The sequence below is a fragment of the Pseudochaenichthys georgianus genome, chromosome 12 (genome assembly GCF_902827115.2).
Source record: "Pseudochaenichthys georgianus chromosome 12, fPseGeo1.2, whole genome shotgun sequence".
Lineage (NCBI taxonomy): Eukaryota > Metazoa > Chordata > Actinopteri > Perciformes > Channichthyidae > Pseudochaenichthys > Pseudochaenichthys georgianus.
Window position 1 is genome coordinate 25,537,773 of NC_047514.1, and position 23,932 is coordinate 25,561,704.

At 44.1% G+C, this 23,932-nt stretch overlaps 1 protein-coding gene across 1 annotated transcript in view; it reads right to left on the bottom strand.

The window, feature by feature from the left end:
• The window catches only part of arhgef28a (Rho guanine nucleotide exchange factor (GEF) 28a), a 68,379-nt gene that overhangs the window by 27,057 nt on the left and 17,390 nt on the right, over positions 1-23,932 (bottom strand). Inside the window, 12 exon segments of the mRNA XM_034095770.2 lie at positions 1,229-1,330; positions 2,618-2,660; positions 3,987-4,073; positions 4,758-4,869; positions 4,986-5,169; positions 5,253-5,524; positions 10,170-10,267; positions 13,812-13,884; positions 14,055-14,101; positions 16,456-16,525; positions 17,239-17,422; positions 17,554-17,743. Of these exon segments, the coding sequence (XP_033951661.1) occupies positions 1,229-1,330; positions 2,618-2,660; positions 3,987-4,073; positions 4,758-4,869; positions 4,986-5,169; positions 5,253-5,524; positions 10,170-10,267; positions 13,812-13,884; positions 14,055-14,101; positions 16,456-16,525; positions 17,239-17,422; positions 17,554-17,743 (1,462 nt within the window).

Here is a 23,932-nt window from a genome sequence, read left to right on the forward strand (position 1 = left end):
GGAGATGAAACAGGGAGAGGAGAGGAAGAAGAGAAGAGAAGAATATGAAAGAAGGAGGGAGGGGAGATGAAACAGGGAGAGGAGAGGAAGAAGAGAAGAGAAGAATATGAAAGAAGGAGGGAGGGGAGATGAAACAGGGAGAGGAGAGGAAGAAGAGAAGAGAAGAATATGAAAGAAGGAGGGAGGGGAGATGAAACAGGGAGAGGAGAGGAAGAAGAGAAGAATATGAAAGAAGGAGGGAGGGGAGATGAAACAGGGAGAGGAGAGGAAGAAGAGAAGAGAAGAATATGAAAGAAGGAGGGAGGGGAGATGAAACAGGGAGAGGAGAGGAAGAAGAGAAGAGAAGAATATGAAAGAAGGAGGGAGGGGAGATGAAACAGGGAGAGGAGAGGAAGTAGAGAAGAGGAAACAAGAGTATGAAAGAAGGAGGGAGGGGAGATGAAACAGGGAGAGGAGAGGAAGTAGAGAAGAGGAAACAAGAGTATGAAAGAAGGAGGGAGGGGAGATGAAACAGGGAGAGGAGAGGAAGTAGAGAAGAGGAAACAAGAGTATGAAAGAAGGAGGGAGGGGGAGATGAAACAGGGAGAGGAGAGGAAGTAGAGAAGAGGAAACAAGAGTATGAAAGAAGGAGGGAGGGGAGATGAAACAGGGAGAGGAGAGGAAGTAGAGAAGAGGAAACAAGAGTATGAAAGAAGGAGGGAGGGGAGATGAAACAGGGAGAGGAGAGGAAGTAGAGAAGAGGAAACAAGAGTATGAAAGAAGGAGGGAGGGGAGATTAAACAGGGAGAGGAGAGGAAGTAGAGAAGAGGAAACAAGAGTATGAAAGAAGGAGGTAGGGGAGATGAAACATGGAGAGGAGAGGAAGTAGAGAAGAGGAAACAAGAGTATGAAATGAGAGGAGGGGAGATGAAAAAAGGAGAGGATAAGAATCAAGGGGAGGAGATGAAACAAGAGAAGAGCGAAAACCAAGAAAGGAGATGAGACGAGAATCAACAAGGACAAGAGGAAACAAGGAGAGGAGATGATATGCAACAGGTAGAGAGGAAGAAAGGAAACAATACAAGGAGAGGAGAGAAGAGGAGAGGAGACGAGACGAGAGGAGAGGAGAGGAGAGGAGGATGTTGTTGCTGCCAGGTGCTGCGTTCATGCTGAAAGTCGTGGTTAGTTGCTGGAGGTGGGTGGTTAAGGATGCTCGAACATGGGGTCGGGGGTCCACCCCCCCACATACTCTTTGAGGAACTCAGACAGGGTGAGATGTTGGAGGGACTCGGCCAGCTCCATGCTGTCCTCATCGTCAGCAGACTGCGCTCGCTTACGGAACCTAATCTCCCTGTGAAGAGCAACGCACACACACACACACCCCCCCCACACACACACACACACACACACACACACACTGATGAGTTAATGCTGATGAGAAGCCACAGCGGTCGAGGGGAAAGGCTACGAAGAGAAAGCAAAGACGTGCTCAGTTGTCACCTGCATATCTTTAACACTACAGACATGTGTTAATGAACATGGCCTCTGCTCCTCAAATGTTCTACAGATGTTAGTCGTCAAGCGTTAAACTAAAGAAACGTTAACTACGCTGCGAGAATAAATAAAAAGAATGACTTTACTATGGGGGAGTTTAAGCAGATTAGCATTAAGAAAATAGCAGTCTTGGTCATTGTGATTGCTGGTAAACTTTTCAATGGAATAATTGTATTGTGTATGCATTTTGTTGTATTGCATATTAACTGGATATTTAAATTATTTATATCTAGTGTGACAGTTGTAATTGTGTGCATGCATTGTTTCACTTTGTTGCTGCCTTCTTGTAAGCTCACTGTTAAAACATTGAATTGAATATCAATGCGTATACAGTATACACGCATCAAGTACATTCTGTATATTAGCCATACATGTGTCTCGTATCCTCCACTAGGGGGAGCCCCTGAGGTGCAGTGGTTCAATCAGTGTATGCACACATGAAGATAGTACAGATGGTGAGATCAGTAGGAAAACAAGAGGAGGAAATCCTATGTTACGCTAACCCCTCTTTGGTCTGACAGCAACCATCGAAAGCAGCACGGTCACTTGTACACTTACATGTTATACAATTGTTCAGATCATAAACCGTCATGTGCCTGTGCATTGTAGTATACACTCATTTTGAATTGGGACATCCTTGATGCAGCTGATCACGTCTGAGGCAAGACAGCCATGGAGGAAAAAACCAGAGCATTGTGCATTTCAATAACAAGGCAGGAAGCCGTCAGGGTCAGGCTGATATCTGTACTGTACGTCACTAGAAACAGAAGCACCAGCTCGTAAAGCCTCTGCTCCACGAGGACAAAAGAGCTTTGTAAAAGACGGCAGCGAACTTCACAGAGTGCCCGCTGTCACCAAGCAACCCGGTCGTCACGGTTACCAACATAGGTTGCTCCCCACGCTGGGGATAACATATTTGATGAAATGATATTTGGTTTTAATTAAGAGTTAAATACCTGCTAATATGAAAAGATGAGTCATTTTGTAAACACTGAAACTAAAAAGAGAGAAAAAGGCACGTGGAATATAAAGTCATAAATAATAAGATTTAATTCAATAAAATAGTAAAGTAAAGAATAAATACCTTTTGTCATGTGACTGCTCTGATATACTGGAGGCTCTTTGCTCTGTGAACATGAACAATGATGAGAAGTTATCAAACTAAAACATGTAAGGGTTTGATGGTTATCCGAAAGAAAAAAAAGAACACGTGGCATTCAATATCATCAAAACACAAAGAGCTATCATTTTAACCTCAAACTGTTGCAGCGAGTGAATATTTTCTAAAAGTTTCATTTATTTGCCAGAGAAGCATTTCGTATGAGAGCATAGTAATACATATTTATATATAATAATCAATTAAATCACAACCGATATGCAAGACAACAGCTGATCGGGGTATATGGCATTACATATGAAGCTGCAGCACAGACAGACACAGAGCGCAGACCCCTCAGAGACCCCACACCAGGCTGAAAATGTGATTCCTTCTGGCACTCCCACTGCCGTTCTGATTACTATAAGGCTGTCTCATGATTAGGGAAGCCACACACACAAACACACATGCATACACACGCCAAGGTTAGTATGTTTTCATGATTCTAATTGACTTTGATTATTTTAAAATCCCCATTCTTGTTCAAACTTTTATCTAATTGTGGTTTCATTGTCCACGGTTTTGTACTCAAACTTTGAACCTTAACTTATCTTATACTCAACTTGAATGCAGAATGATGTTGCTGATCAGGTAGTTATATATGAACCAGACAACAGTTTAAATATAGTCCTTTTTAAAAGGTGCAACATTGTATTTGGCCACTTGGGAGCAGTGAAAACAAACTGCTCACTGATCCACCATTTTCTGGTTGGTGTGGCAAAGCAGGTAGCATACAGTCGGTCTACTTTTTGGGTGAGCAGCCTGCATTAGGATATGTCATCGATAAGAGTAGCGGAAATTAACCACAAAAGTGAATTTAGAGGCCGCTTAACAAAACAATCGAGATAAAACATGAATATCTGTAGAGCTGGGGATATTTGCACTGCAAACGTTCTGTCTTCAAATCAAATCAAATGTTTCAAAACTTTAATTCAATCATCAGAATCAGTTAACAATAATAACCTTGACTCTCTCACACACACACACACACACACACACACACACACACACACACACACACACACACACACACACACACACACACACACACACACACACACACACACACACACACACACACACACACACACACACACACACCACACACACACACACACACACACACACACACACACACACACACACACACACACACACACACACACACACACACACACACACACACACACACACACACACACACACACACACACACGGTGTGTGTGTGTGCACTGACACTGACAGCGGCATGCTGAGCCTTGGCGCAGTGTGACGGCTGCAGGTGTCCAGTACTTACTACCAGGGTGGAGAAGAGACAGAGATTTAGACAGAGAGAGGGCCTGAAGGAGAGATCGGCTGTGGCTGACACTGTGGAGCCCGGCATCTACAGGACACAGTGGACAGAGCTCACACATCAACCACAGAGCAGCAGAATATCACCGCATACAGTCAGATCCAGACTGAGAGCTCTAACATCAATGTGGATTGCACTGGTCGCTGTGAGGATTTGAAAAGTGTTTTTGAATAATTCAAAATCTTGGAAAATATTTGCTTTCTTGACAAGAGTTGGAGATGAAGATCAATATCACTCTCATGTCAGTCAGAGTCGATTTTCCTGGCTAAGAAATAGTGCATCATATAATCTCCAAAATAAACTAACACTTTGGGTTTTTGTATGAATTTAGCAAAATAAATATATAACAGGTTTAATTAGCGAGTTTCACAGCCTATGCTAAGCTAAGCTAAGCTAAGCTAAGCTAACGTTCTTCTCCTTGTTCATATAAAACAGACAAAAACAAAAAGAAAGTGATATTGATCTTCTCATCTAAATGTCTGCAAGAAACCAAATAGGTGTATTTCCCCAAAAGGACACAATATTATTACGGAAGTTGACTTTGTATTAGTAGTGTGATTATCTGCATTGAACAGCTGGTGAATGTAAAAAAGAGAATGTAAAAAGTTAGCTCTGCACCATCCGTTAGTGACACACAACACAAGTAAAGTTAGTTGATGAGAGCATTGTTAGTTATTAGTTAGACTACTGTACATTTCTGACTGTGTTACTGACCGGGGCTGATGTCTGATGTGTGGTTGTCCCGCGCAAAACGAGCGGGACGCAAGCTCATTTTGGAGGAAGAGTAGGAATACGAACGCGGGCGGATCCCCTGGTCACCCAATTCCTGTGAAAAATAATATTTCAAAACCTAGAAACATAAGACTTCAAACAATGCTAGTCACGAATGATATGAGGGGAAGGGGGAATGAGGGTTCGAGAGAGCCTGATATGGTATTTTACCTTAGTGCTGGGTTCACATGCTGAGGAGGCAGATTGGCTGCGAGTGCATGTGAGGTCATGGGGGGGGAGAGATGCTTCACTTTTCTCTTCACTCTTCTGAACATCTGACAGGAGCGGGGAGGGCGGAGACTTTGGCTCAGTGCTGTCCTCTTCACTGTCCAGCTCCAGAGCCACCAGGCTGGGACTGGAGACATAAAGGACCAGTTACACAGAGTCACCTGAAACACTGCCTCTTGATTAGAGGACATGTTCTGCAATGTTTTATACCTGAGGTCGCACGTTTCCATGGGGGAATTTTCACTCTCATTGGTCGACTCAGAGGAGGTGGGACTTTTTAGCCTTGCGAGGGCCTGGTCAGCGAGGGAGAGTGGGGGAGAGCAGGGGAGAGAGGGAAGGAAGAATTCTTCTGAATAGAGCGGAGGAGAGTCAGTGGCTGCAAGGAAATCATCCGAGTCCACCGTGTCCCACAACCCGCTGTCCGTCCCCGTGCTGCCCCTCGTCACTCCGCTGACGCTGTACTGAAGGTCTGCCTCTTCATCCTGAAGTCAAAATACACAAGTCGGATTAAAGAGTGCAAAAGGAAGCAGAAATGTATTTTTATAAAAGTAGCAGGGGAAGATTCCCAGCTACAGCTCACCCCAAAATCCACAATACTTAGATTGTTTTTGTGTGAGTAGCAGAGTGATATAAATATAAGCCAAAAAGATGTCTGCCTTCTCTCAAATATAATGTAACTGGATAGCACTCCAAGTGGCAAGGAAGTAGATTGCCAGCATGTTCTCTTTCCAAGAATCAAGACCCGGTTACTGAAGATAATCAACAGACCTTGTTATGAGCAAAGTAGGAACTATTATCTTTCTGCCGAACTACACCCACCAGCTGGAACACCTTGAGCAACAGGTCATGATTCCTGGAAAGAGACATTTGTTGAGTTTTTCAAATGCAAACATTTTAGCGAATTTATCACCAAAAGCTGGTTATATCTCTCACAGGCTCCGCCCTCTACTGGACTACCTTATCATGCAAGCATTCACCTACTGAATGCGTGCGCATCTCACTTCCGTATAAAAGGAGGCCTCGCCTCCTGACCACCATCCTTTACTCTTCAGCGAGCGGAGCCTAGCACTGGGTCCGAGACGTATTTTTTGAGAGAAAGGAAGAAAGAGAAAGAAAGATAGCGGGCGCCGGACCCCCACCACCTCTGCTTCGAGTGTTTGGGGGACCAGGATATGGCCGAGGCGGTGCCATTTCACGTTCGCCATTCCTTCCGAGTCCGGCGTCCATGGAGGTCATGGAGGTTCTTATTATACATCCATGATGGAGGTCCACCGCCCAGGGCTGTACTCTCCCTGGATGATGATCATGGCGGCGGGTGTGTGGGCTACTCACTCATTGCTAGAGATGCCCCCGCCTCACCAGGTCAGAGCGATTATTGGGCCGCAAGGCCGAATAAATAGCTTGGTCCACGGGCCTTGCCCCAGGCCCGGTTCCCCCGGGGACCGGTTCTCTGTGGATTCACATGATATAGGGTCGACCCTACTTCATCACAGGCCGCCGCCGCTGCCCGCCGTGTGATGTCCCTGGGATATCACGTCGCATGGCATTTTTCCAAAGAGGACCGTGTTGATCTCCTGGGAGCCCCCGTCTTTACGGAAGGGCTCTTTGGATCGATCTCCTTGCTCACGGGATAAGGAGTAATCACAGCGTGGCTGATTCTTGCCCATCCCCAGCGGAAGAAACACTGTCCTACACTCCCCGCCCCCGCTGTAAACCCCAGTATAGGGAGCCAGCAGGTGGGCGTGTGCACGAGAGTGGAATAAACCGTGTGCTGTCAAAGCGCTGTGCGGGTTCAAGAGACGCTATTGCCGGCGTGCTGTTGTCAGAAAACACACCTTGCCTGGTATAATAGCTCCGATTAATGCATTTCACCGTTGAATGGGAGATACAGCGTTAACGGCCCGTCCACACAGCGGCGTGCGTTGACGCTTCACCATTCACTTTGAATGGGGTGACGTCACTTTTAGCCGAAATGCATCGTGGGAAGCGACGTGGAGCGTAGCTGCCGTGGCTCACTGCAAAAGTTGAGCAATGTTCAACTTTTGACGCCTCTGCAGAAGCGTCAGCCAATCGAATCATATGCCAGTACAAGCTCTAGCCAATCAAACCGCTGCTTGTGTGTCAGGGGCGGGAGATTCATGTGATTGGTTGTTGGTCGAGTTTCAGACACGCCTGCCGGCAAGCGTCAGCGCACGCCGCTGTGTGGATGGGCCGTAATACGTGGGCGCGCGGCCCTCGTGAGAGTGGCCGCGGTGCGTTCAGGGACCTCCGCAGGGGAACGGTGGTTTACGTTTGTAAACTCTAGTTCTAGAGTGGTGTGTGTGTGTGTGTGTGTGTGTGTGTGTGTGTGTGTGTGTGTGTGTGTGTGTGTGTGTGTGTGTGTGTGTGTGTGTGTGTGTGTGAAAAATGCATTCAGTGAGAACGAGTGCATTTATCCCAGAGTAAGAGTAATCTCTCTCCACAATTCCACTTTTCCCATAATGTCCGTTTCGAAGAGACGGCATTGTGACGGCGCGCGGCCCCCCTCCACTGAGGGCGGGCCGCGGTGCGTTCAAAGACCTCAGAAGAGAGAAGAGTCACCGCAGCACGCACTCCTCCACAGGCTTTTCTAACAAAGTGGATGAACAGGACGCCGAAACGGGGCTATTCACTCCAGTTTTGCAGCGTCCCACCTCCTTTTATGGGCATGCGAGAGGAAATCTGTCTTCCCAGGAGGAGATTGGTTTCCTCTCAGCAGAGATTCAGGCTCTGGTGAAGAAACAGGCTGTGTCTGTCGTGCACCCTCAGCACAGAGAAAATGGTCTTTATTCCATGTACTTCCTGGTTCTCAGGAAGACAGGGGAATTCAGATCTATTCTAGATCTCAGCAGCCCGAATCGCTACATTGCCTGCAGAAAATTCTGCATGTTAACTATAAAACAGTTAATGGGGCTTGTGCAAACCGGGCGATTGGTTGACCACCATCGACCTGAAAGACGCATACTTTCATGTGGAAATTGCTCCAGTTGGGCGATTCCCCAGTTCTGGGGGGCGATGTCTCAAGAGGCAGGTGCAATCGGGGTGTTACCCACTCTGGGCCGTCCTCTCCAGGAGAGTGACAGGCTGAGACAGGGTGGATTGTCTGACAGCGTTATTCAATCTATCCAGGCAGCTAGAGCTGGATCCACCACAGCCTGTTACAGGCCAAAGTGGCTGGGATTCCAGCGATGGTGTGAGGAGCGGAAAATAGAGCCCTTATCTTGTGAGTTAGGCTCTGTTTTGTCCTTCTTACAGTGATTGGTGGACAGAGGACTATTTCATTCTACTATAAAAGTGTATGCAGCAGCCATCTCGTCCTGTCATGAGGGATTCAACGGCAGGTCAGCCTTTTCTCATCCACTGATGTTGCGGTTTTTACAGGGGGTCAGGAGGCTGCGCCCAGTAGTGCGCGCCTCCACCCCGCAGTGGGACCTGCCCCTAGTGCTCGAGGCTCTGGTCACAGAACCGTTTGAGCCTCTGGAGCTCTCCTCCCTGAAAGCACTGTTGTGGAAGACAGCGTTGCTTCTTGCCTTAACGTCAGCCAAAAGAGTGTCCGAGTTAACCGCTCTGTCGGTGCACCCGAGCTGTTTACTGATTCGGGGTGACCGGAGCGGCGCGACACTCAGACCGAACCCCTCCTTTGTGCCCAAGAGCCTAAGGAGTGCGTTCAGGTCGAGGGCTATTCAGTTGGGGGGTTTTAGTCTTCCACCCCAATGGTGGGGCCAGGGAAGCTAAATTACACCTCCTTATGTAGAGCGCACAGCTACCCTGAGACGCACTGAACAGCTGTTTGTGTGCTTCGGTGGCGGGGTGACTGGAAAAGCTCTGTCCATGAAACGCCTGGCAGGCTGGCTTTGCGAAGGCATTGCACACGCCTACGAGCAGGCAGGGAGAGCCTGTACCACGGGGTTCCGTGCGCACTCCACACGAGATGTGGCTGCATCAACAGCCTTATTCAACGGTGCCAGTGTGGAGGATATATGCACAGCGGCGTCTTGGTCAACGCCAGGTCCCTTCATAAAGTGTTATCTGTTATCTATGTCTGGCTCTTTCTCAACGTCTGTGCTTGCTGGGGCAACACAGGACTGGTGAGGAGGGGGGGGGCTGTTGGTCAGTGGGCATCTGACCCTCTCCCCGGGCGTAAAATGCCCTTACGTTTCTCCGGACCCCTGGAGGGTCGCGGGGACGTGGGGTGCTCTGGGCCCTTTTAAGGGCTGGAGGGCTCTCCCCCTCCTGTCCCCAGGCAGGAGGGGGAGAGCCCTCCATACTATAGTCCCTACACACTCTGCACAGGGTCAGTGTTTGAGTGTGGGGACATAGGGGGCACTTGCATTCTCCCCGTGCTCTTTAGGGACTCAGGAGGGAGAGTGCATGGTGAACCCATACAGGGCTGGGGTTTTTCCCTGTCTGCCTATAGGTGGACGCAGGGGAGCCCTCAGCACTGTTTTTTTCGAGCACACTTTTTTTCGTGAGGCAAGCGCGTCAGGGTGTGCTCTATCGGCCGCAGCCCAGACTTCTCCACGGTTACAACCGAGGGAGAGGTAAGTGAGGCGCAGTGGCTGCTAAAGCCGGTCAGGGACAGTGAGGTGGAACGGTGTGCTGGACGACAGTGCGTGCATACATCGGGGCTCCGCCCACTGTACCCATAGAGTCCAGTAGAGGGCGGAGCCTGTGAGAGATATAACGTCGGGTTACGTATTGTAACCCTTGTATATTAGCACAGAGTGGTGTAGGATGGTGGTCAGGAGGCGAGGTCTCCTTTTAATACGGAAGTGAGATGCGCACGCATTCAGGTAGGCCCGCCCCGGGGCCGGCTACGTCCATAGAAAGGTAAGGTAAGATAAGGTAGTACCCATAGAGTCCAGTAGAGGGCTCCGCCTGTGCTAATATGACAAGGGTTACAATACGTAACCCAACGTTTTATTATACTTGAGAAAAAGGCAGACATCTCTAGGGCTGATACCGCTAACAGTCAGCAACTCACACTAAAACAATCTAGGTTGAAAAATAGCACTGCAGGTATGAGGAATAATAAGTATAGTTTATTTTGGGGTTAACTGTCCATTGAAATGATAAATCTGTGTTTAAAGAGAGAGGGTGATGTATGACCTGTGGGTGTGTGATGATCCGATCGCTGCTGTTCATCGTGGAGAGTAGAGGGTCTGCAGCATGCTGCCTGAACTGGCTCTGCATGGGATGCCCTTTTACTGTGAAAACAAACAGTACAATCTTCAGTGAAGTTTATATGAAGCCACTTATCATTACTATTATTCATCCTAACATCAGTTGGTTAAATATAAAAAACAGCTCTCAATGTGCCATGAGTTAACACGATTTCCAACCTGTACAACCAAAATACATTACAACCATTTAAATGAAAACTCTCCATCAGATATGCCATAAAAAGAGAAAATAAATGGCCAAACATGTCATCATATATTTCTGTTAACAGTTAGCCTTCTGTTCTGCTTCTTTCTAATGATTTTTGGATCATTGTGCCATAATGTATTGATCTTTCTCCTATGAAATGTCAGGGATAGAGTAAAGAAAGGAAAATGAGATACAGCATACCTTCTCCCTGTCTGACCTTTACAGGTTTGTTTTGATAGAAACCTGCACATGTCAACCTTACCGCCAAACTGACCGTTTTCTAGGAAATGGATTATGGACTGGAGCCTTGTTCTCCTTTATAGACCACGTCTGCTTCAGTAATCATGTATACTCTCTCTTTCATATTCATACATTGAATTATAAAAACAGGATGTAGGCAAATGTCTAAATTGGGAACTCTGGGCATGACTACAATTCACATATTCAAAATGTTTTTCCTTTTTTTTGTATATGGACCAGTCGTGTAATATTATGGTTTGTATGCTGGTTTATAAAGCACTGAATGGTTTAGGCCCAAAATACATTTCTGACCTCCTGCTAAACTATGAACCATCCAGATCTCTCAGGTCTTCAGGGACTGGTCAGCTTTCTGTCCCCAGAGTCAGAACTAAACATGGAGAAGCAGCGTTCAGTTATTATGCTCCAAGTATCTGGAACAAACTCCCAGAAACCTGCAGGTCCGCTGCAACTCTGACTACTTTTAAATCCAGGCTGAAGACTTTTCTTTTTGTCGCTGCTTTTAATTGAACTATTCACATCTTAAACTGCACTGTAACTTTTATCCATGTATTTTTTCTTTTAATGTTTATTTTATTAGCTTTTCTTTTAAATGACTGATTTTAAATGCCATGTCTTTCATTTTTGTAACGCACTTTGAATTGCCTTGTGTTGAAAAGTGCTATATAAATAAACTTGCAATGCCACCATTTGAATTAAAAATAACATGGTTTTAATACCTTGGTTAGGTTTTGGGACTATTTTTGTAGACTGAGAATATAAGACTCTTTGTCTCACAAAATACCTGCCGATATGGAATAAAGGAAGACATATTTATCAAATATTATGAATCAATGTATATTTATAAATGTTTCGATATGACAATTACTTATCCTTCACATTTTTTTAATCTGGACTCCTGTATTTAGTGTTTATAGAGTAAAAAGTACACTAAATAAGGCTTTTAAATGTGTATAGTGCAGTAAAAAGTGCAATGTTTCTGTTTAAAATGTAGTTAAAGTACAAACCAACAATAAAGCACAGTCAAAGCACCTTAAAAATGTAAGAAACTCAGATAAATAAGTAAAGATAGGTGCAGTTTACATACTTGTGCAGACTAAAGTGCATGTTAACAAGAGCTGGTAATTCTAAGATAACAATGTGGAAAATGTCCTCTCTTGATGAGAAGCCATTTTCTAAGCCCTCGGAGCACTTTCCCCTCAGACTTTGATGTCTGAGCGGCCGTGCCCACACTAATGTAAGGGAAATCCTGAGCATCACAGAGGCATTTCCTCTCTGCTCACACAGTGAAGACATTAGCTGCAGCTCAAACACACAAGGCAGACTCTGTGTTTATCTTACATTCTGTATATGTCTCTGTCTGCATGCTTCCATTTGATTTGCTCAGATCAAACTGTCAATGTATGCAGCTTCACACACAGACACAGACATCTCCCCTCTGTTCCATTTAAAGATAGTGACAGATTGAAGACTCAGATGGTGGAATGATTGTCACACAGGCACGTTCCAACAACAGCTGAAACTGTTGAAACTAGACGACCATTTTCGACACATCTGGAAAAAACAATAACTCTGGATGACAACTTTATACCACAACCATCGTCAGGCGCTGTCATGACAACACAAATATTCAGCTCAGCTGGGAGTTTGATGCCTTGAGCAATACTGAAAAATCTGAAGTCCTGCTTAAGTGGAAAACAATGCCCCAGCGTTGCCACACACACACACACACACACACACACACACACACACACACACACACACACACACACACACACACACACACACACACACACACACACACACACACACACACACACACACACACACACACACACACACACACACACACACACACACACACACACACACACACACACACACACACACACACACACACACACCACACACACACACACACACACACACACACACACACACACACACACACACACACACACACACACACACACACACACACACACACACACACACACACACACACACACACACACTTTATTGCCTCCATTCAGCAGTTTACAACAAACTCTTCATTCTTCCACACAGGAAAATAGGACTCCCAGTAACCTTGGCAACACCTGAAACATTTGAGCATCCTCCTCAAAGTTCTTTACAAGCCAGTGACTGTTTGCGCTTAGCTGGGCTTCTACAATCTTGCGTGTTTAAGAGAGAACTCAAGGTCAATGTGTGTGGCTCACCTAAAATGTCAGCTTTTGTAAAAAGCTACGAAATGTGAGCTTGTTAACATTCCCCCCTCTCAATTCAAGTACAGAGCCCCACTGTCCGATCCAGGGGAGTCGGGGGAGGGGACGGCAGGCAGACAGGCCAGACTAGGAGGGGGGGGGCATCTCCGTTCCTGACCCCATTCCTGCTTTGTCCCAGTGACAGGGCAGATTCCTGCGTCATTGTGGACGCGACCTGCAGCCAGACTCCAGGAGGATAATACGTGGGTTTAATCAAACAAAACTGCTCATTAACCTTCTCCAGAAGTGGATCCCTGTCTGTGTCTGCCAGGCAGTTAGCGTATTGATTTCCTATGATGTGATTCAAAACAGAGCTCTGCATATGCAAGCGCCACCAGAGAAGCTCCAGTCAGGGCTTCTCCTCCACACCCTGCTGCTCAGTACAGCCACAGATATGCTGTTGTGTTTCTTTTTTCTGTGCAACAGATTCATTATTTAAGACGCATGGAGCTCCTTGCTTATACCTGTGCAAAATACAAATATTTAACCAAAGTTTGATTAATGACATACGAATCTGCTCCAAGAAAACATTTAGCATTAGCACATCAGGTATTCTGGATACAACTCTTCAGGAATTGAAACCAGATGCCAGTATTATTGCCATAATATTAAAATGGAAAAACTGTTTTGGGTTTGGCTACGTTGGTATTGTGTTGAGGTAGATGCATTGAGTGAGGAGAGAAAAAACACTTTATTCACATATTTTGTATATTTAGAGGTACTTCAAATAAAGTGCCTTTTTTACTTTCTTAAAAACCCTTTATATTGGAATGAAGTGCTGTGTGCATTTATTTAACAACAACATCAAACTAATTCTCTCGATGTGTGCAAAATGGAGATCAGAGAAGAGAAGAATTACCAGATAATGAGGATGTGTACTCGTCTTCATCGTCGTCATCATCCAGAGAAAGGACAAGCTGCTCATCAAATACCTTTAAACAAACCAGAAACCACACAGAGGAAGCAAGGCTCTTAAGAGAATAAACTTTGAGTAAACAGAGATACGATCAGAGTGAAATGCAGGAACCAGGAGGAACTGAAGAGGCAAATGTATAAACATTTACAGCGACACTCACAAATATATCTGTGCATGGATACTCACGTTGTCACCCAGCGTGTGCTCCTCCACTCGGAGCTCCGTGCTGATGCCTGGACAAAATACAAATGTTTAGCCAGCAGTTTATTCATGACAGGCTCCAGCTCTCCTCCCGAGAAGAAATGTGCACATGGCACGGCATCAGCTCCTCTGGATGTGTCTTCACTTTCCAGGAATTAAAAAATGTTCTGTGAGATGTTGGAACAGAGCACACACTCCCCCCGTGAGGTTGTTATTGGGAGAGGATTAATGGACGGGGCTGAAGTCGGACAGGGTTAAGGTCAATACTGAGGTACACTTCCTGCTCTGCTCTATGAGTCGATACGGCCACGTGCCATCTCTATGGTTACTCAAAACAGTGACCAGGTAGGAGAGTGCTACCCAGTGTGTGTGTGTGTGTGTGTGTGTGTGTGTGTGTGTGTGTGTGTGTGTGTGTGTGTGTGTGTGTGTGTGTGTGTGTGTGTGTGTGTGTGTGTGTGTGTGTGTGTGTGTGTGTGTGTGTGTGTGTGTGCGACAAGAAGATGCAGCATGTAGGATTTGCAGTGGTGGGAAGTGATGAGTTACATTTACTATGTTTAGGTTACATTATTAATAATTTCATTAAAACATCTCAATCGTCAGAGTGGTTGTTTTGCAGAAATACTTTTTTCCCTGACCAACTTCTCCTTCATTTTAGGTATATATATATATAACCATGAATAATGTTAATATCCGGTATTTTGTAGTTCTCGACTGACAAAACAAGACGTTTAAAGACATTGCATTTGAGAAACTGGGACATTTTTCACTGTTTTCGGACATTTTATAGACCCAACAATAGAAAGATTATTCTAGAAAATACAGTCGTCAGATTAATTGATGAATAGTTGATATTTGCAACACACACACACACACACACACACACACACACACACACACACACACACACACACACACACACACACACACACACACCACACACACACACACACACACACACACACACACACACACACACACACACACACACACACACACACACACACACACAACACACACACCACACACACACACACACACACACACACACACACACACACACACACACACACACACACACACACACACACACACACACCCCTCTGGTTTCTAAGAGTTTACCAGTCGTTACCTGCACATATCTCTCTCTATTCGGCACTTGAATGACAGTGCACTTCTCATTTGTTTTTATTGAGGATCCGTTTGAAAAATACAATAGGTGATGTATTACACAGCATCTAATTAAGTTCATCTCTGCTTGAATAGTTTTAATGGCTGTTATTTCTTGAAGATAGTTATTTTTACATGTACTTTTACTTGAGTCAATATAATTCTAAAGTAACAATAGTGTTGCTGGAGTCCCGTTGTGTTTACTCTACCCACCACTGAAGGTCCTAAGGGATCTTCCTGTGCGGTTAATAGCCAGCAACAAGCATGTCACCGAAGGAAGAGAAAAACAATCTGCCGCTCAACATTTCTCTGAGGAAGAACACACACACGTGTAGGACGAGAGTGTGCCTTTTATGGTCTCTCTCAAGAGTGTTTTCTTCGTGTCTTCAGGTGGTGAGCGATGGATGACCACACGGTCTGCTCGACTGAATCTGTGGGGATTGGTTTCCACAAATGCAGAGAGCAAATATTATAAACTGCTTTTGCAAGAAGAAAACACTGTCATGGCGTATTTCTTATTTATCTGTTGATTATTTTCTTTACTCAGAATCAAATAATAATTTAGTGTTGATAATAAAACAAGACGTCTGGGAAAATGTACCACAGCCTAAGCACACGACTTCAAATGATTGGTCCGACCGAAAACAGTTAAAAACCCAAACAACGTCACGTTTAGAAGCTGCTTCATAAAGGAGTTAAAATACTGATTGATTTTTCAAACGTATGTAACTTAAAGTAATGACTTATATGTTCAGCACTACACACAACTCCATCATTGAGTCTAATGTCACGGTGGACTTTGAGTGTGTTCAGGTGTACGTGTCGGGCGTGTGTTTTCCAGAGCTCGTGTTACACAGTTACCATAATGACCGCGAACGTGTGGAACATAAAGGAGAACAAACACAAAGCGGGTATCTGGATTGTGCTCACCTGTCCCTCGTGGCAGATGATCCCAGGCTGACACTTGATTACATGTTCTTGCTTTAAATTAGTATTATTGTGTACATATGCAATGTACCTTTTGTCTAAAAGTAGACATCCTTAAAGTAGCATTGTACTTTGGATGCAGGTAGGATATGGTGAAAAGCATCTTGTGACAAACAGTCCTTAATAATGTTTTCAGATGAATGCAAATAAATCTACAGTTAATAAAAAGCCACTGTAAACGGAATGTTATACTTTATACAGCACAGAGTTAGATTTAAATAAGCCACTTTACCTTCATCACGAGGAAGGAATTCCTTTGTGCCCGTCTTGTCTACCTCACTGTCAGCTTTGAGCATGTTGATCTGGAAAAAAAACAGATATGTTAACAAAATTGAACAGAAAAATATACCCAAACAAATCTCCAAAAACGGCAAAAAGAATACAAGACGTACTGTAATGGGATCACACTAGCTGCAGCGCTCGATCCCACCGGATGCGTAAAGAGGGGGAGGCTATCGAGGTCACACAATATGTCCACAGAAATATACGCCAACCGAAACACCACGTTGTTGAAACAAGGCCATCTTTGAACTTTACTTTCATTTTTATTTCAACGACACATGTAAATGGTTGCGACGCAATCTTGTTACAAAACTGTCCGCAGACACCAACTGAACCACACAAACACATCGAGGAAACAATACCAGAGTCACTGCAGCCGCTGGTTGACTGGAAGTCGTACAAGTTGCCCTATCAATGTGGACCTGTGTGTCCTTTCATATCACCGCGCATGCCCTCTGATTTATTATGCATTGTTGTGTTCACCGCTACCTGCTCAACTCTTATCAACATGTCCGACTGTATATTAAAGGGTGTGGGAGTCAAGGGCTTTCTGTTTACACAAGCCGGAACAAAACCTGTGCAAGCGGCCTTATCTCGACAGCAACACACATAACATCATCAACAGATGGTATTCCATGGGAATATTTATCAGCCCTTTCTGTTCTATATTGTGCAATAGATAGGAACACAATAAGGACGTTAGATAAAGGTGTTCCTGGTTGTTTGCTCTCACCCGTTTGAGGATGCTGTGGTCTGCCAGTCTGTCTCGGAGGGTGATGATGGCGTCCTGAGGGGGGGGGGTGGATGTACGTCTCACAGTCAGGGTCAGGGAGTCCGTCGCGGGACAAAACCTCAGCATGCAGGAGCTGTCGGCCCACACACAACACACACCTGGAGCAGGGCCGCCTGCAGGAGGACTGAGGAGGAGCGGGAAAGAGGACAGGAAGTGAGGCAAAGTTCATTTACTGAGAACAGAAAGGAGCCTTCCCTAGGATTCAGCCTTATCAGAAGTCTTGATTATTCAATTTGTAAAAGGGAGTAGCCTTACGCTGCAAGCACCCTGAACATGGCATGCTGTCCGTCCCTCTGAGCCAGCTGCAGGGGGGTGTCTCCCTCCTGATTGGGTAAGGTCAACGCCCTCTGACCTCTCGGTTGGTGGATTAAGAAACGGGAGAGATGGACTAAACCCAAACGCACTGCGAGGTGAAGGAGGGTCTCTTTGGGATGGAGAACAGCAGCTGGAAAAACGGACAAAAATGAAAAGGGAGTCGGGCAAAGATATAACGTTAACTGCTGCTTTACCTGAAATGTTTGGAGGAATCAAGATATATTGCATTAGTATTTTGGGATTGGTTAAGTGAGGTTGTTGCCATGTGTTAAATACTATTACATACTATATTAAGCTTCAAAAGTATACTGTACAGCTTGTTGCTGATACAGCATTCCAACTATATGTTATTCTACGGACAAAAAGTGTATTATTCCGCCGGAATTTTCTCTTCTCCTCCTGCATTGAACATCGCAGAAACTCCGTTCAAACATCAAAACGTTCAGCTCGGTCGGGAATCGATGCCTATTACTTTTCTCATTCATAACTTTCATAATTCCAGAGATAAATCCCATAATACATCACATTTTTAACATGGAAGTCAATGGAGAAATGATTCAGACTTCAACAAATCTTCATGCGACTTCAACTGCTAACTGTTCATTCATACTTTCACGCAGAAACCTCATTCCAACTTTAAAATGTTACACATCTTTCTGACATTATTCGTGTGACACTAAATCTGATTAGTGTCACAGATATTAAACATTGTTCAGACCTTGTTAAAGAGGTTTTCTTCAGATTTTAACATTAACTAGAGTGCGTGATGTCAAGGAAATCTTGAAATGTGCCTTCATATATTTTTTTAAAACTGTCATAATTCCCAAACCCTACATTCCTGACAAACATAGGAAAACATCTTGCAGCTTGAAAAATGACAAATAATTAAGCAAAAATAATTAAACAAAATGCTTCTTGAGGGCATGAAGTGACACAAACTTTCAACATGCCTCCATTGAAGCCCATTGTAATTTCAGGCTGATATTTCCTCACGGCAGTAGCCGCACACCTTTAGTTAAACTGCCAAAACGGCCACATTATTAACCCGAAAGTACACAAAAATTACACTTCAGATGCTCAAGTTCCTTGACATGCTTTCACTGATATCTGTTACGGTTCTTCAACAAAACGTTCACATATAAGAGGTTTATCTCTCATTCAGAACAATGCAAATGCTCTCCTCTCACTGATTATTATTATTTGATCCAGAGATCAAAGGTTTCCATGGTGATGTCACCATGGAAACCTTTGATCTCTGGACACAAATATAAACACCTGTGTCATGGAACACGATGATGTCATAACTCCAACTGACATGCTCAGAGCAGCAGATTTCAGATAATGGTTAACACAGCTCTACATCAAATCTGATGTTATGCAATGTGGTGTTACTATGGCAACGCATCCCTCGCCATAAAACAGCAGCAGACTTCAGATAATGGTTAATGGTCCTTTCCTCAACAGCTCTACGTCAATTATGGGGTGTCATCATATGCCGCTTCCCTCGCCATGAAACACGATGTCGCTGTAACTCCAATGGACACGGTCCGATCGTCCTCAATATTCACTTGTATATCACGGTCTATGCCTCAACAGCTCTACGCCAAATCTGAGATCTCACCATAGGCTGTTTCCATGGAAATGCATCCCTCGCCAAAAAACACGATGTTATCGTAACTGATATGAAAATGGTCAAAACACCACCAGACTTCAGATGACAGTTAATGGTCCAGCCCTCAACATGACTATGTGCCATTAGTGAGTTTTCCTCAAAAGCTGTTGCCATGGCAACTAGGGTTGCAAAATTCCGGGAATTTTCAAAGATGGAAACTTTCCATGGGAATTAACGGGAATTTATGGGAATAAACTAGGAATTTTTTTAATTGAAGGTTGGCTCTTCATAGGGAACTTAAATATAGTTGGAGAAAGTATATGCCATTCAAGTACACTTGATGCCCGCATCATCACCAGAACCCCCTCCATTAACCACATCACTCCTGTTCTTCAGCAACTTCACTGGCTCCCCGTCAAATCCCGTATCGTTTTTAAGATTCTGCTCCTCGCCTTTAAGGCCATCCATAACCTCACTCCTCTGTACCTCTCCGACCTCCTGCACATCAACACACCCATCCGCACACTCAGATCTTCTGCTTCCCTCAGCCTCACTGCACCCCCTTTCCGTCTAATGGTAACCACCATGGGGTCTAGAGCCTTCAGCCGCTCTGCACCCCGCCTCTGGAACTCCCTCCCACCTGACATCCGCAACACTGACTCTCTCCCCATTTTCAAATCACGCCTCAAAACATATCTCTTCACACTCGCATATCCACCCTGATCATTACCCATCACACATCCTCTGTTTTTATTTATTTGGTTATTTGATTGATTTATATACTGCATTGTCTTGTTTATGTCTCTTATGCTGGTGTTATGTATTGTGTATCTTGTTTTTGATGTGTTTGTACGGCGACCTTGAGAGGCTTGAAAGGCGCCTATATAAAATAAATGAATTATTATTAATATCCATGCCATAGCACACTGCTTGGCTATTGAGACCACACCCCCTACAGGCACTGTGCATTCCTCCATCACATGCACAGATGAGTAATATTTAACTCAACATTCCTGTTTTCGTTCTTCAATGAAACAAATAATTGTTCAATAAAATACTTAAAATTAAAAATCTGTTGAAATGTCATGTTTTATGGGGTGTAATCAAATACCATTGCCATGGCGACAGATCATTCACCATCAAGTTAGTTAGTTCAAATATTCAATATATTTATTTTCTTCTCTCATCACACATTTAAGCCCCCAGTGTTCATGTATCATTTCAATCTCAATTCTTCTCTTTCTTCTTACACATTACATTTCAGCATAGCAATTCAGCGTCAGCTTTTCAGCATAAAGCATTCCCACTAGCAATTTCTTCAGGAATTGCATTCTCCAGTTGTTTATGTTATGCATTTACGTAAAAAAAATAAAAAACTTCTTGGTTGATATATAATTTTCTGAAACCCCTGAGCATCAGTATCAAATTATTACTCTGTTAGTAGAGAAAAATATAAGCCACGTATTTTGATAATCGATCATCGGAAATGCTGAGTTCAGATTCACAGATATAGAGATATCCGGCTGTTATCGGTTTTATATCATATAAAAACTACATTTCTTCACCTTAGCCTTTGAGAACCTGAGATGGACTTTTGCTTTGTTTTTTTATAATTTCCTGACATTTTATAGAACAAAATATTCATTGAAAAAGAAAAAAAAAATTGTTGCAGTCCTCATCGATATCACTATTGGCTTTAGAAATCCAATATCACTGTGGTTTACTTAAATAAAGTAAGCCTTTTCCTCCAACCCTCAGATTGATCAAGGCGTGGTTTTGTACACACGCTTTCTCCACTGTGCTCAGATGTACAGATATTCTGCTGCATATGTACGGCATGTATTGCATTAATAAAGCGTACAGATGGAGGAATGAACTCTGGTCTGTAGTATATCGATAAAATATTATCTAGAAAAACTGGATATTTCACTGAGCCAACACCTGCTGTGAACCAACCGATCCCGCCTCCTGCCATGTGTGAGTATAATGATGCATAAGCACAAAGGATACAGGTGTATAAACAACCCTCACTCCCTCTGAATGACTCGCTAACATGAAAGTGCTGATAGCATGCTGCAGCAGGGAGGCAACCGCTTCTGATGATCACTGCTCAGCACAAATGCTCCATATACACCCTTCTTGTTTTGTAAGCACGGGATGAAAGACAGCTTTAGAGTCGACTCGAGGTATGTTATCTGTACGCCTTCCCTGTAAGTGCGGGTAATAGCTGAAGGTTGCCATGGTGCCTTTTTTCCCCACCCAGAAAAGATTTGCAGAATAATTTAACTCTTATTTTCTCTGTTTTCAATGTGTTGCCGGGAACCCCGGGGGCAACTGAAACTCCCCGTCACCTCCACAATGGCGCCGTTAATTGTGACCCAGTTTCACCCAACTGAGAGGAGTGCACACTGATCATGCTCTCCATGCAAAGTTCAACAAACAAGAATGTCATTGTCGAACACACCAGTAAATAGTGTCCAGAAGGACTATGGGCCGACAGCTACTTTGCATTTGCAGCCTGCCCATGTTTTGCATGTGCAAATACCATACTGCTGTTTAAAGGTGGGGTAGGTAATTCACTTCAGAAACACTTGTTATATTCCATGGAATGCTCTGAACATCCCGATAGCAATGAATACATTAAATGCTTTGACAATAAATACATAAAAGATGTCATCTGTAGAAGCTGTGGTACTGTAAAAAGCACAATCAATCATCTGAGCCGGCCCGGCTAAAATAACTGGATGGCCTACCTGCCTGTCAGCCTTCCATCTGTGCACAAACTTATCTTGTGCCCTCATTGGTCATGTCATGTGTGTGTGTGTGTGTGTGTGTGTGTTGGAGGAGGGGCTCTGTGAGGAAGTCTGAAGGAAGGGGCAGATTTTTTTCAGCTGTGTACTTTCAAATTCTAGCGCACTCGAGCTGGTTTCTCCATTCTTACCTACACTACCTTTAATGAGAGGACAGCCTACGACTGTATGAGGCCTTTTAACCAGGCTATGTACTGGAATTGTAAAAAGGCAATTAGCTGTATTAGCCAATTATACTTTTCGATAACAGATAATATCTCTTAAAATGCACCCATGTTAAATCAATACCTTTTTTTGTGTTAGGCCCTCAGTTTGTTAAAAAAAATGCTTTGTAATAATGAACCATTATAAATAACTAATTCTGAGGCCTTTATGCAAGAAAGCACTCTGACACAGCAGTGGTGTTGAGCAGTGGGAGTGCGGTGCAGAGGAGGACTGTGGGAGTGTATTTAACAGACACAGAGGTCTGCAAGACGACTCTAATCTGGCTGAGGAGGAATAATGGCAGTAATTGCTCCGTCTTCTTCAGAGCACACTGGCCAGCTGGCTGGTCCTGCACATCATGTGATGAAGATGGTGAGCACTAAGAACAGCTCTTACTTTTCCTAGGTATATATTAGAGTTGCCAGAAACTGACCATGATCAAAATCGATTATTCGGCAGCCCTGGCGAATAATAATCGATTATTCGACCCCCGCGGGAGAAAGGAAAAAAACTCAGACAAAAGGAATTCCGTTATTTTCTTTACTGGAACATGTTTAACAGTACAAACAACAAACAAGCATGTCATCACCTCGACGTGGCCTTGAAGTGAAGTCGGCAATGGCCAGCTGTGCTGCGTCTTTCTCTGTAACCTCTTTGGCTTCGCACTCAAATGCGAACGCATTGTTGAGGTTGAGCTGTGATAGACCAACGTCTTTTCGCAGAGCTTGCATTTAACTTCCTTTGGACTTGTAAGTTCGAAGTAGTTCCACGAGGAGGAACACTTTTTACCTGCCGGCTGCCGCTTTGTTCATCTTTAGTCGCACGTGTGAGGGAGAGGGGGCGGGGTCGGTGTGCAGCGTGCTGCAGCAGCAGTCTGCTCTGTCTGCACGCAGGCTTCCTCCAAGTTTACAGTAAAACAAACTGGTGGTGTGACCAATGGCCATTTACAATTATTAATACTATTACTATTATTAGCATATATTTATATATATTTTGGTTGAAACTAAGCCAGAAAAAAAAAAAAATACATAAATAATAAAAAAATATGTACAAATAATAAAAAAAAAATATATAAATAAAATCGATTTTTAAAAATAATATTCGTTTATGGAGACTGTAACGAATATTCGAATAATCGCTGGCATCCCTAGTATATATATTCACTGTGGACCACATCTCCACCCTCATTCATATTACCACTTACAAGCAGTGTTGGGTGTAACGCGTTACAAAAGTACAGTAGTTACAGTAATATATTACTTTTTGCTGTAACGAAGTAATGTAACGCATTACTAATGAAATGTGGGTAATATATTACCCGTTACAATGCTCAGTAACGCAGTTACAACACATTTTAACCCGAAATTAAATGGTGTTTTGTTTTTTAACAATGTACTAACATAGCGAGACATTCCGACACCAGACACATTGTGCGGGTAGATTAGTAAACCTGGTGTTTACCCTTCAGGCTTCGCGTCGGGATCTCCGGGGAAGTTGAATGTTATTCACCCTCTATTCCACAAAGAGAACGGAGCGAAAAATACTAACAACAAATTGTGTCAGCTGCGCGTGACCTGCTCCGCTGCGCGTGCATCATTTCCAAAGTGCTTCCACAGCAGTGACACACATCTGTGGATAATCATTTATACGAAAATGGTTAAAGCAACCATCACTAAACGCCAGCAACACTGCA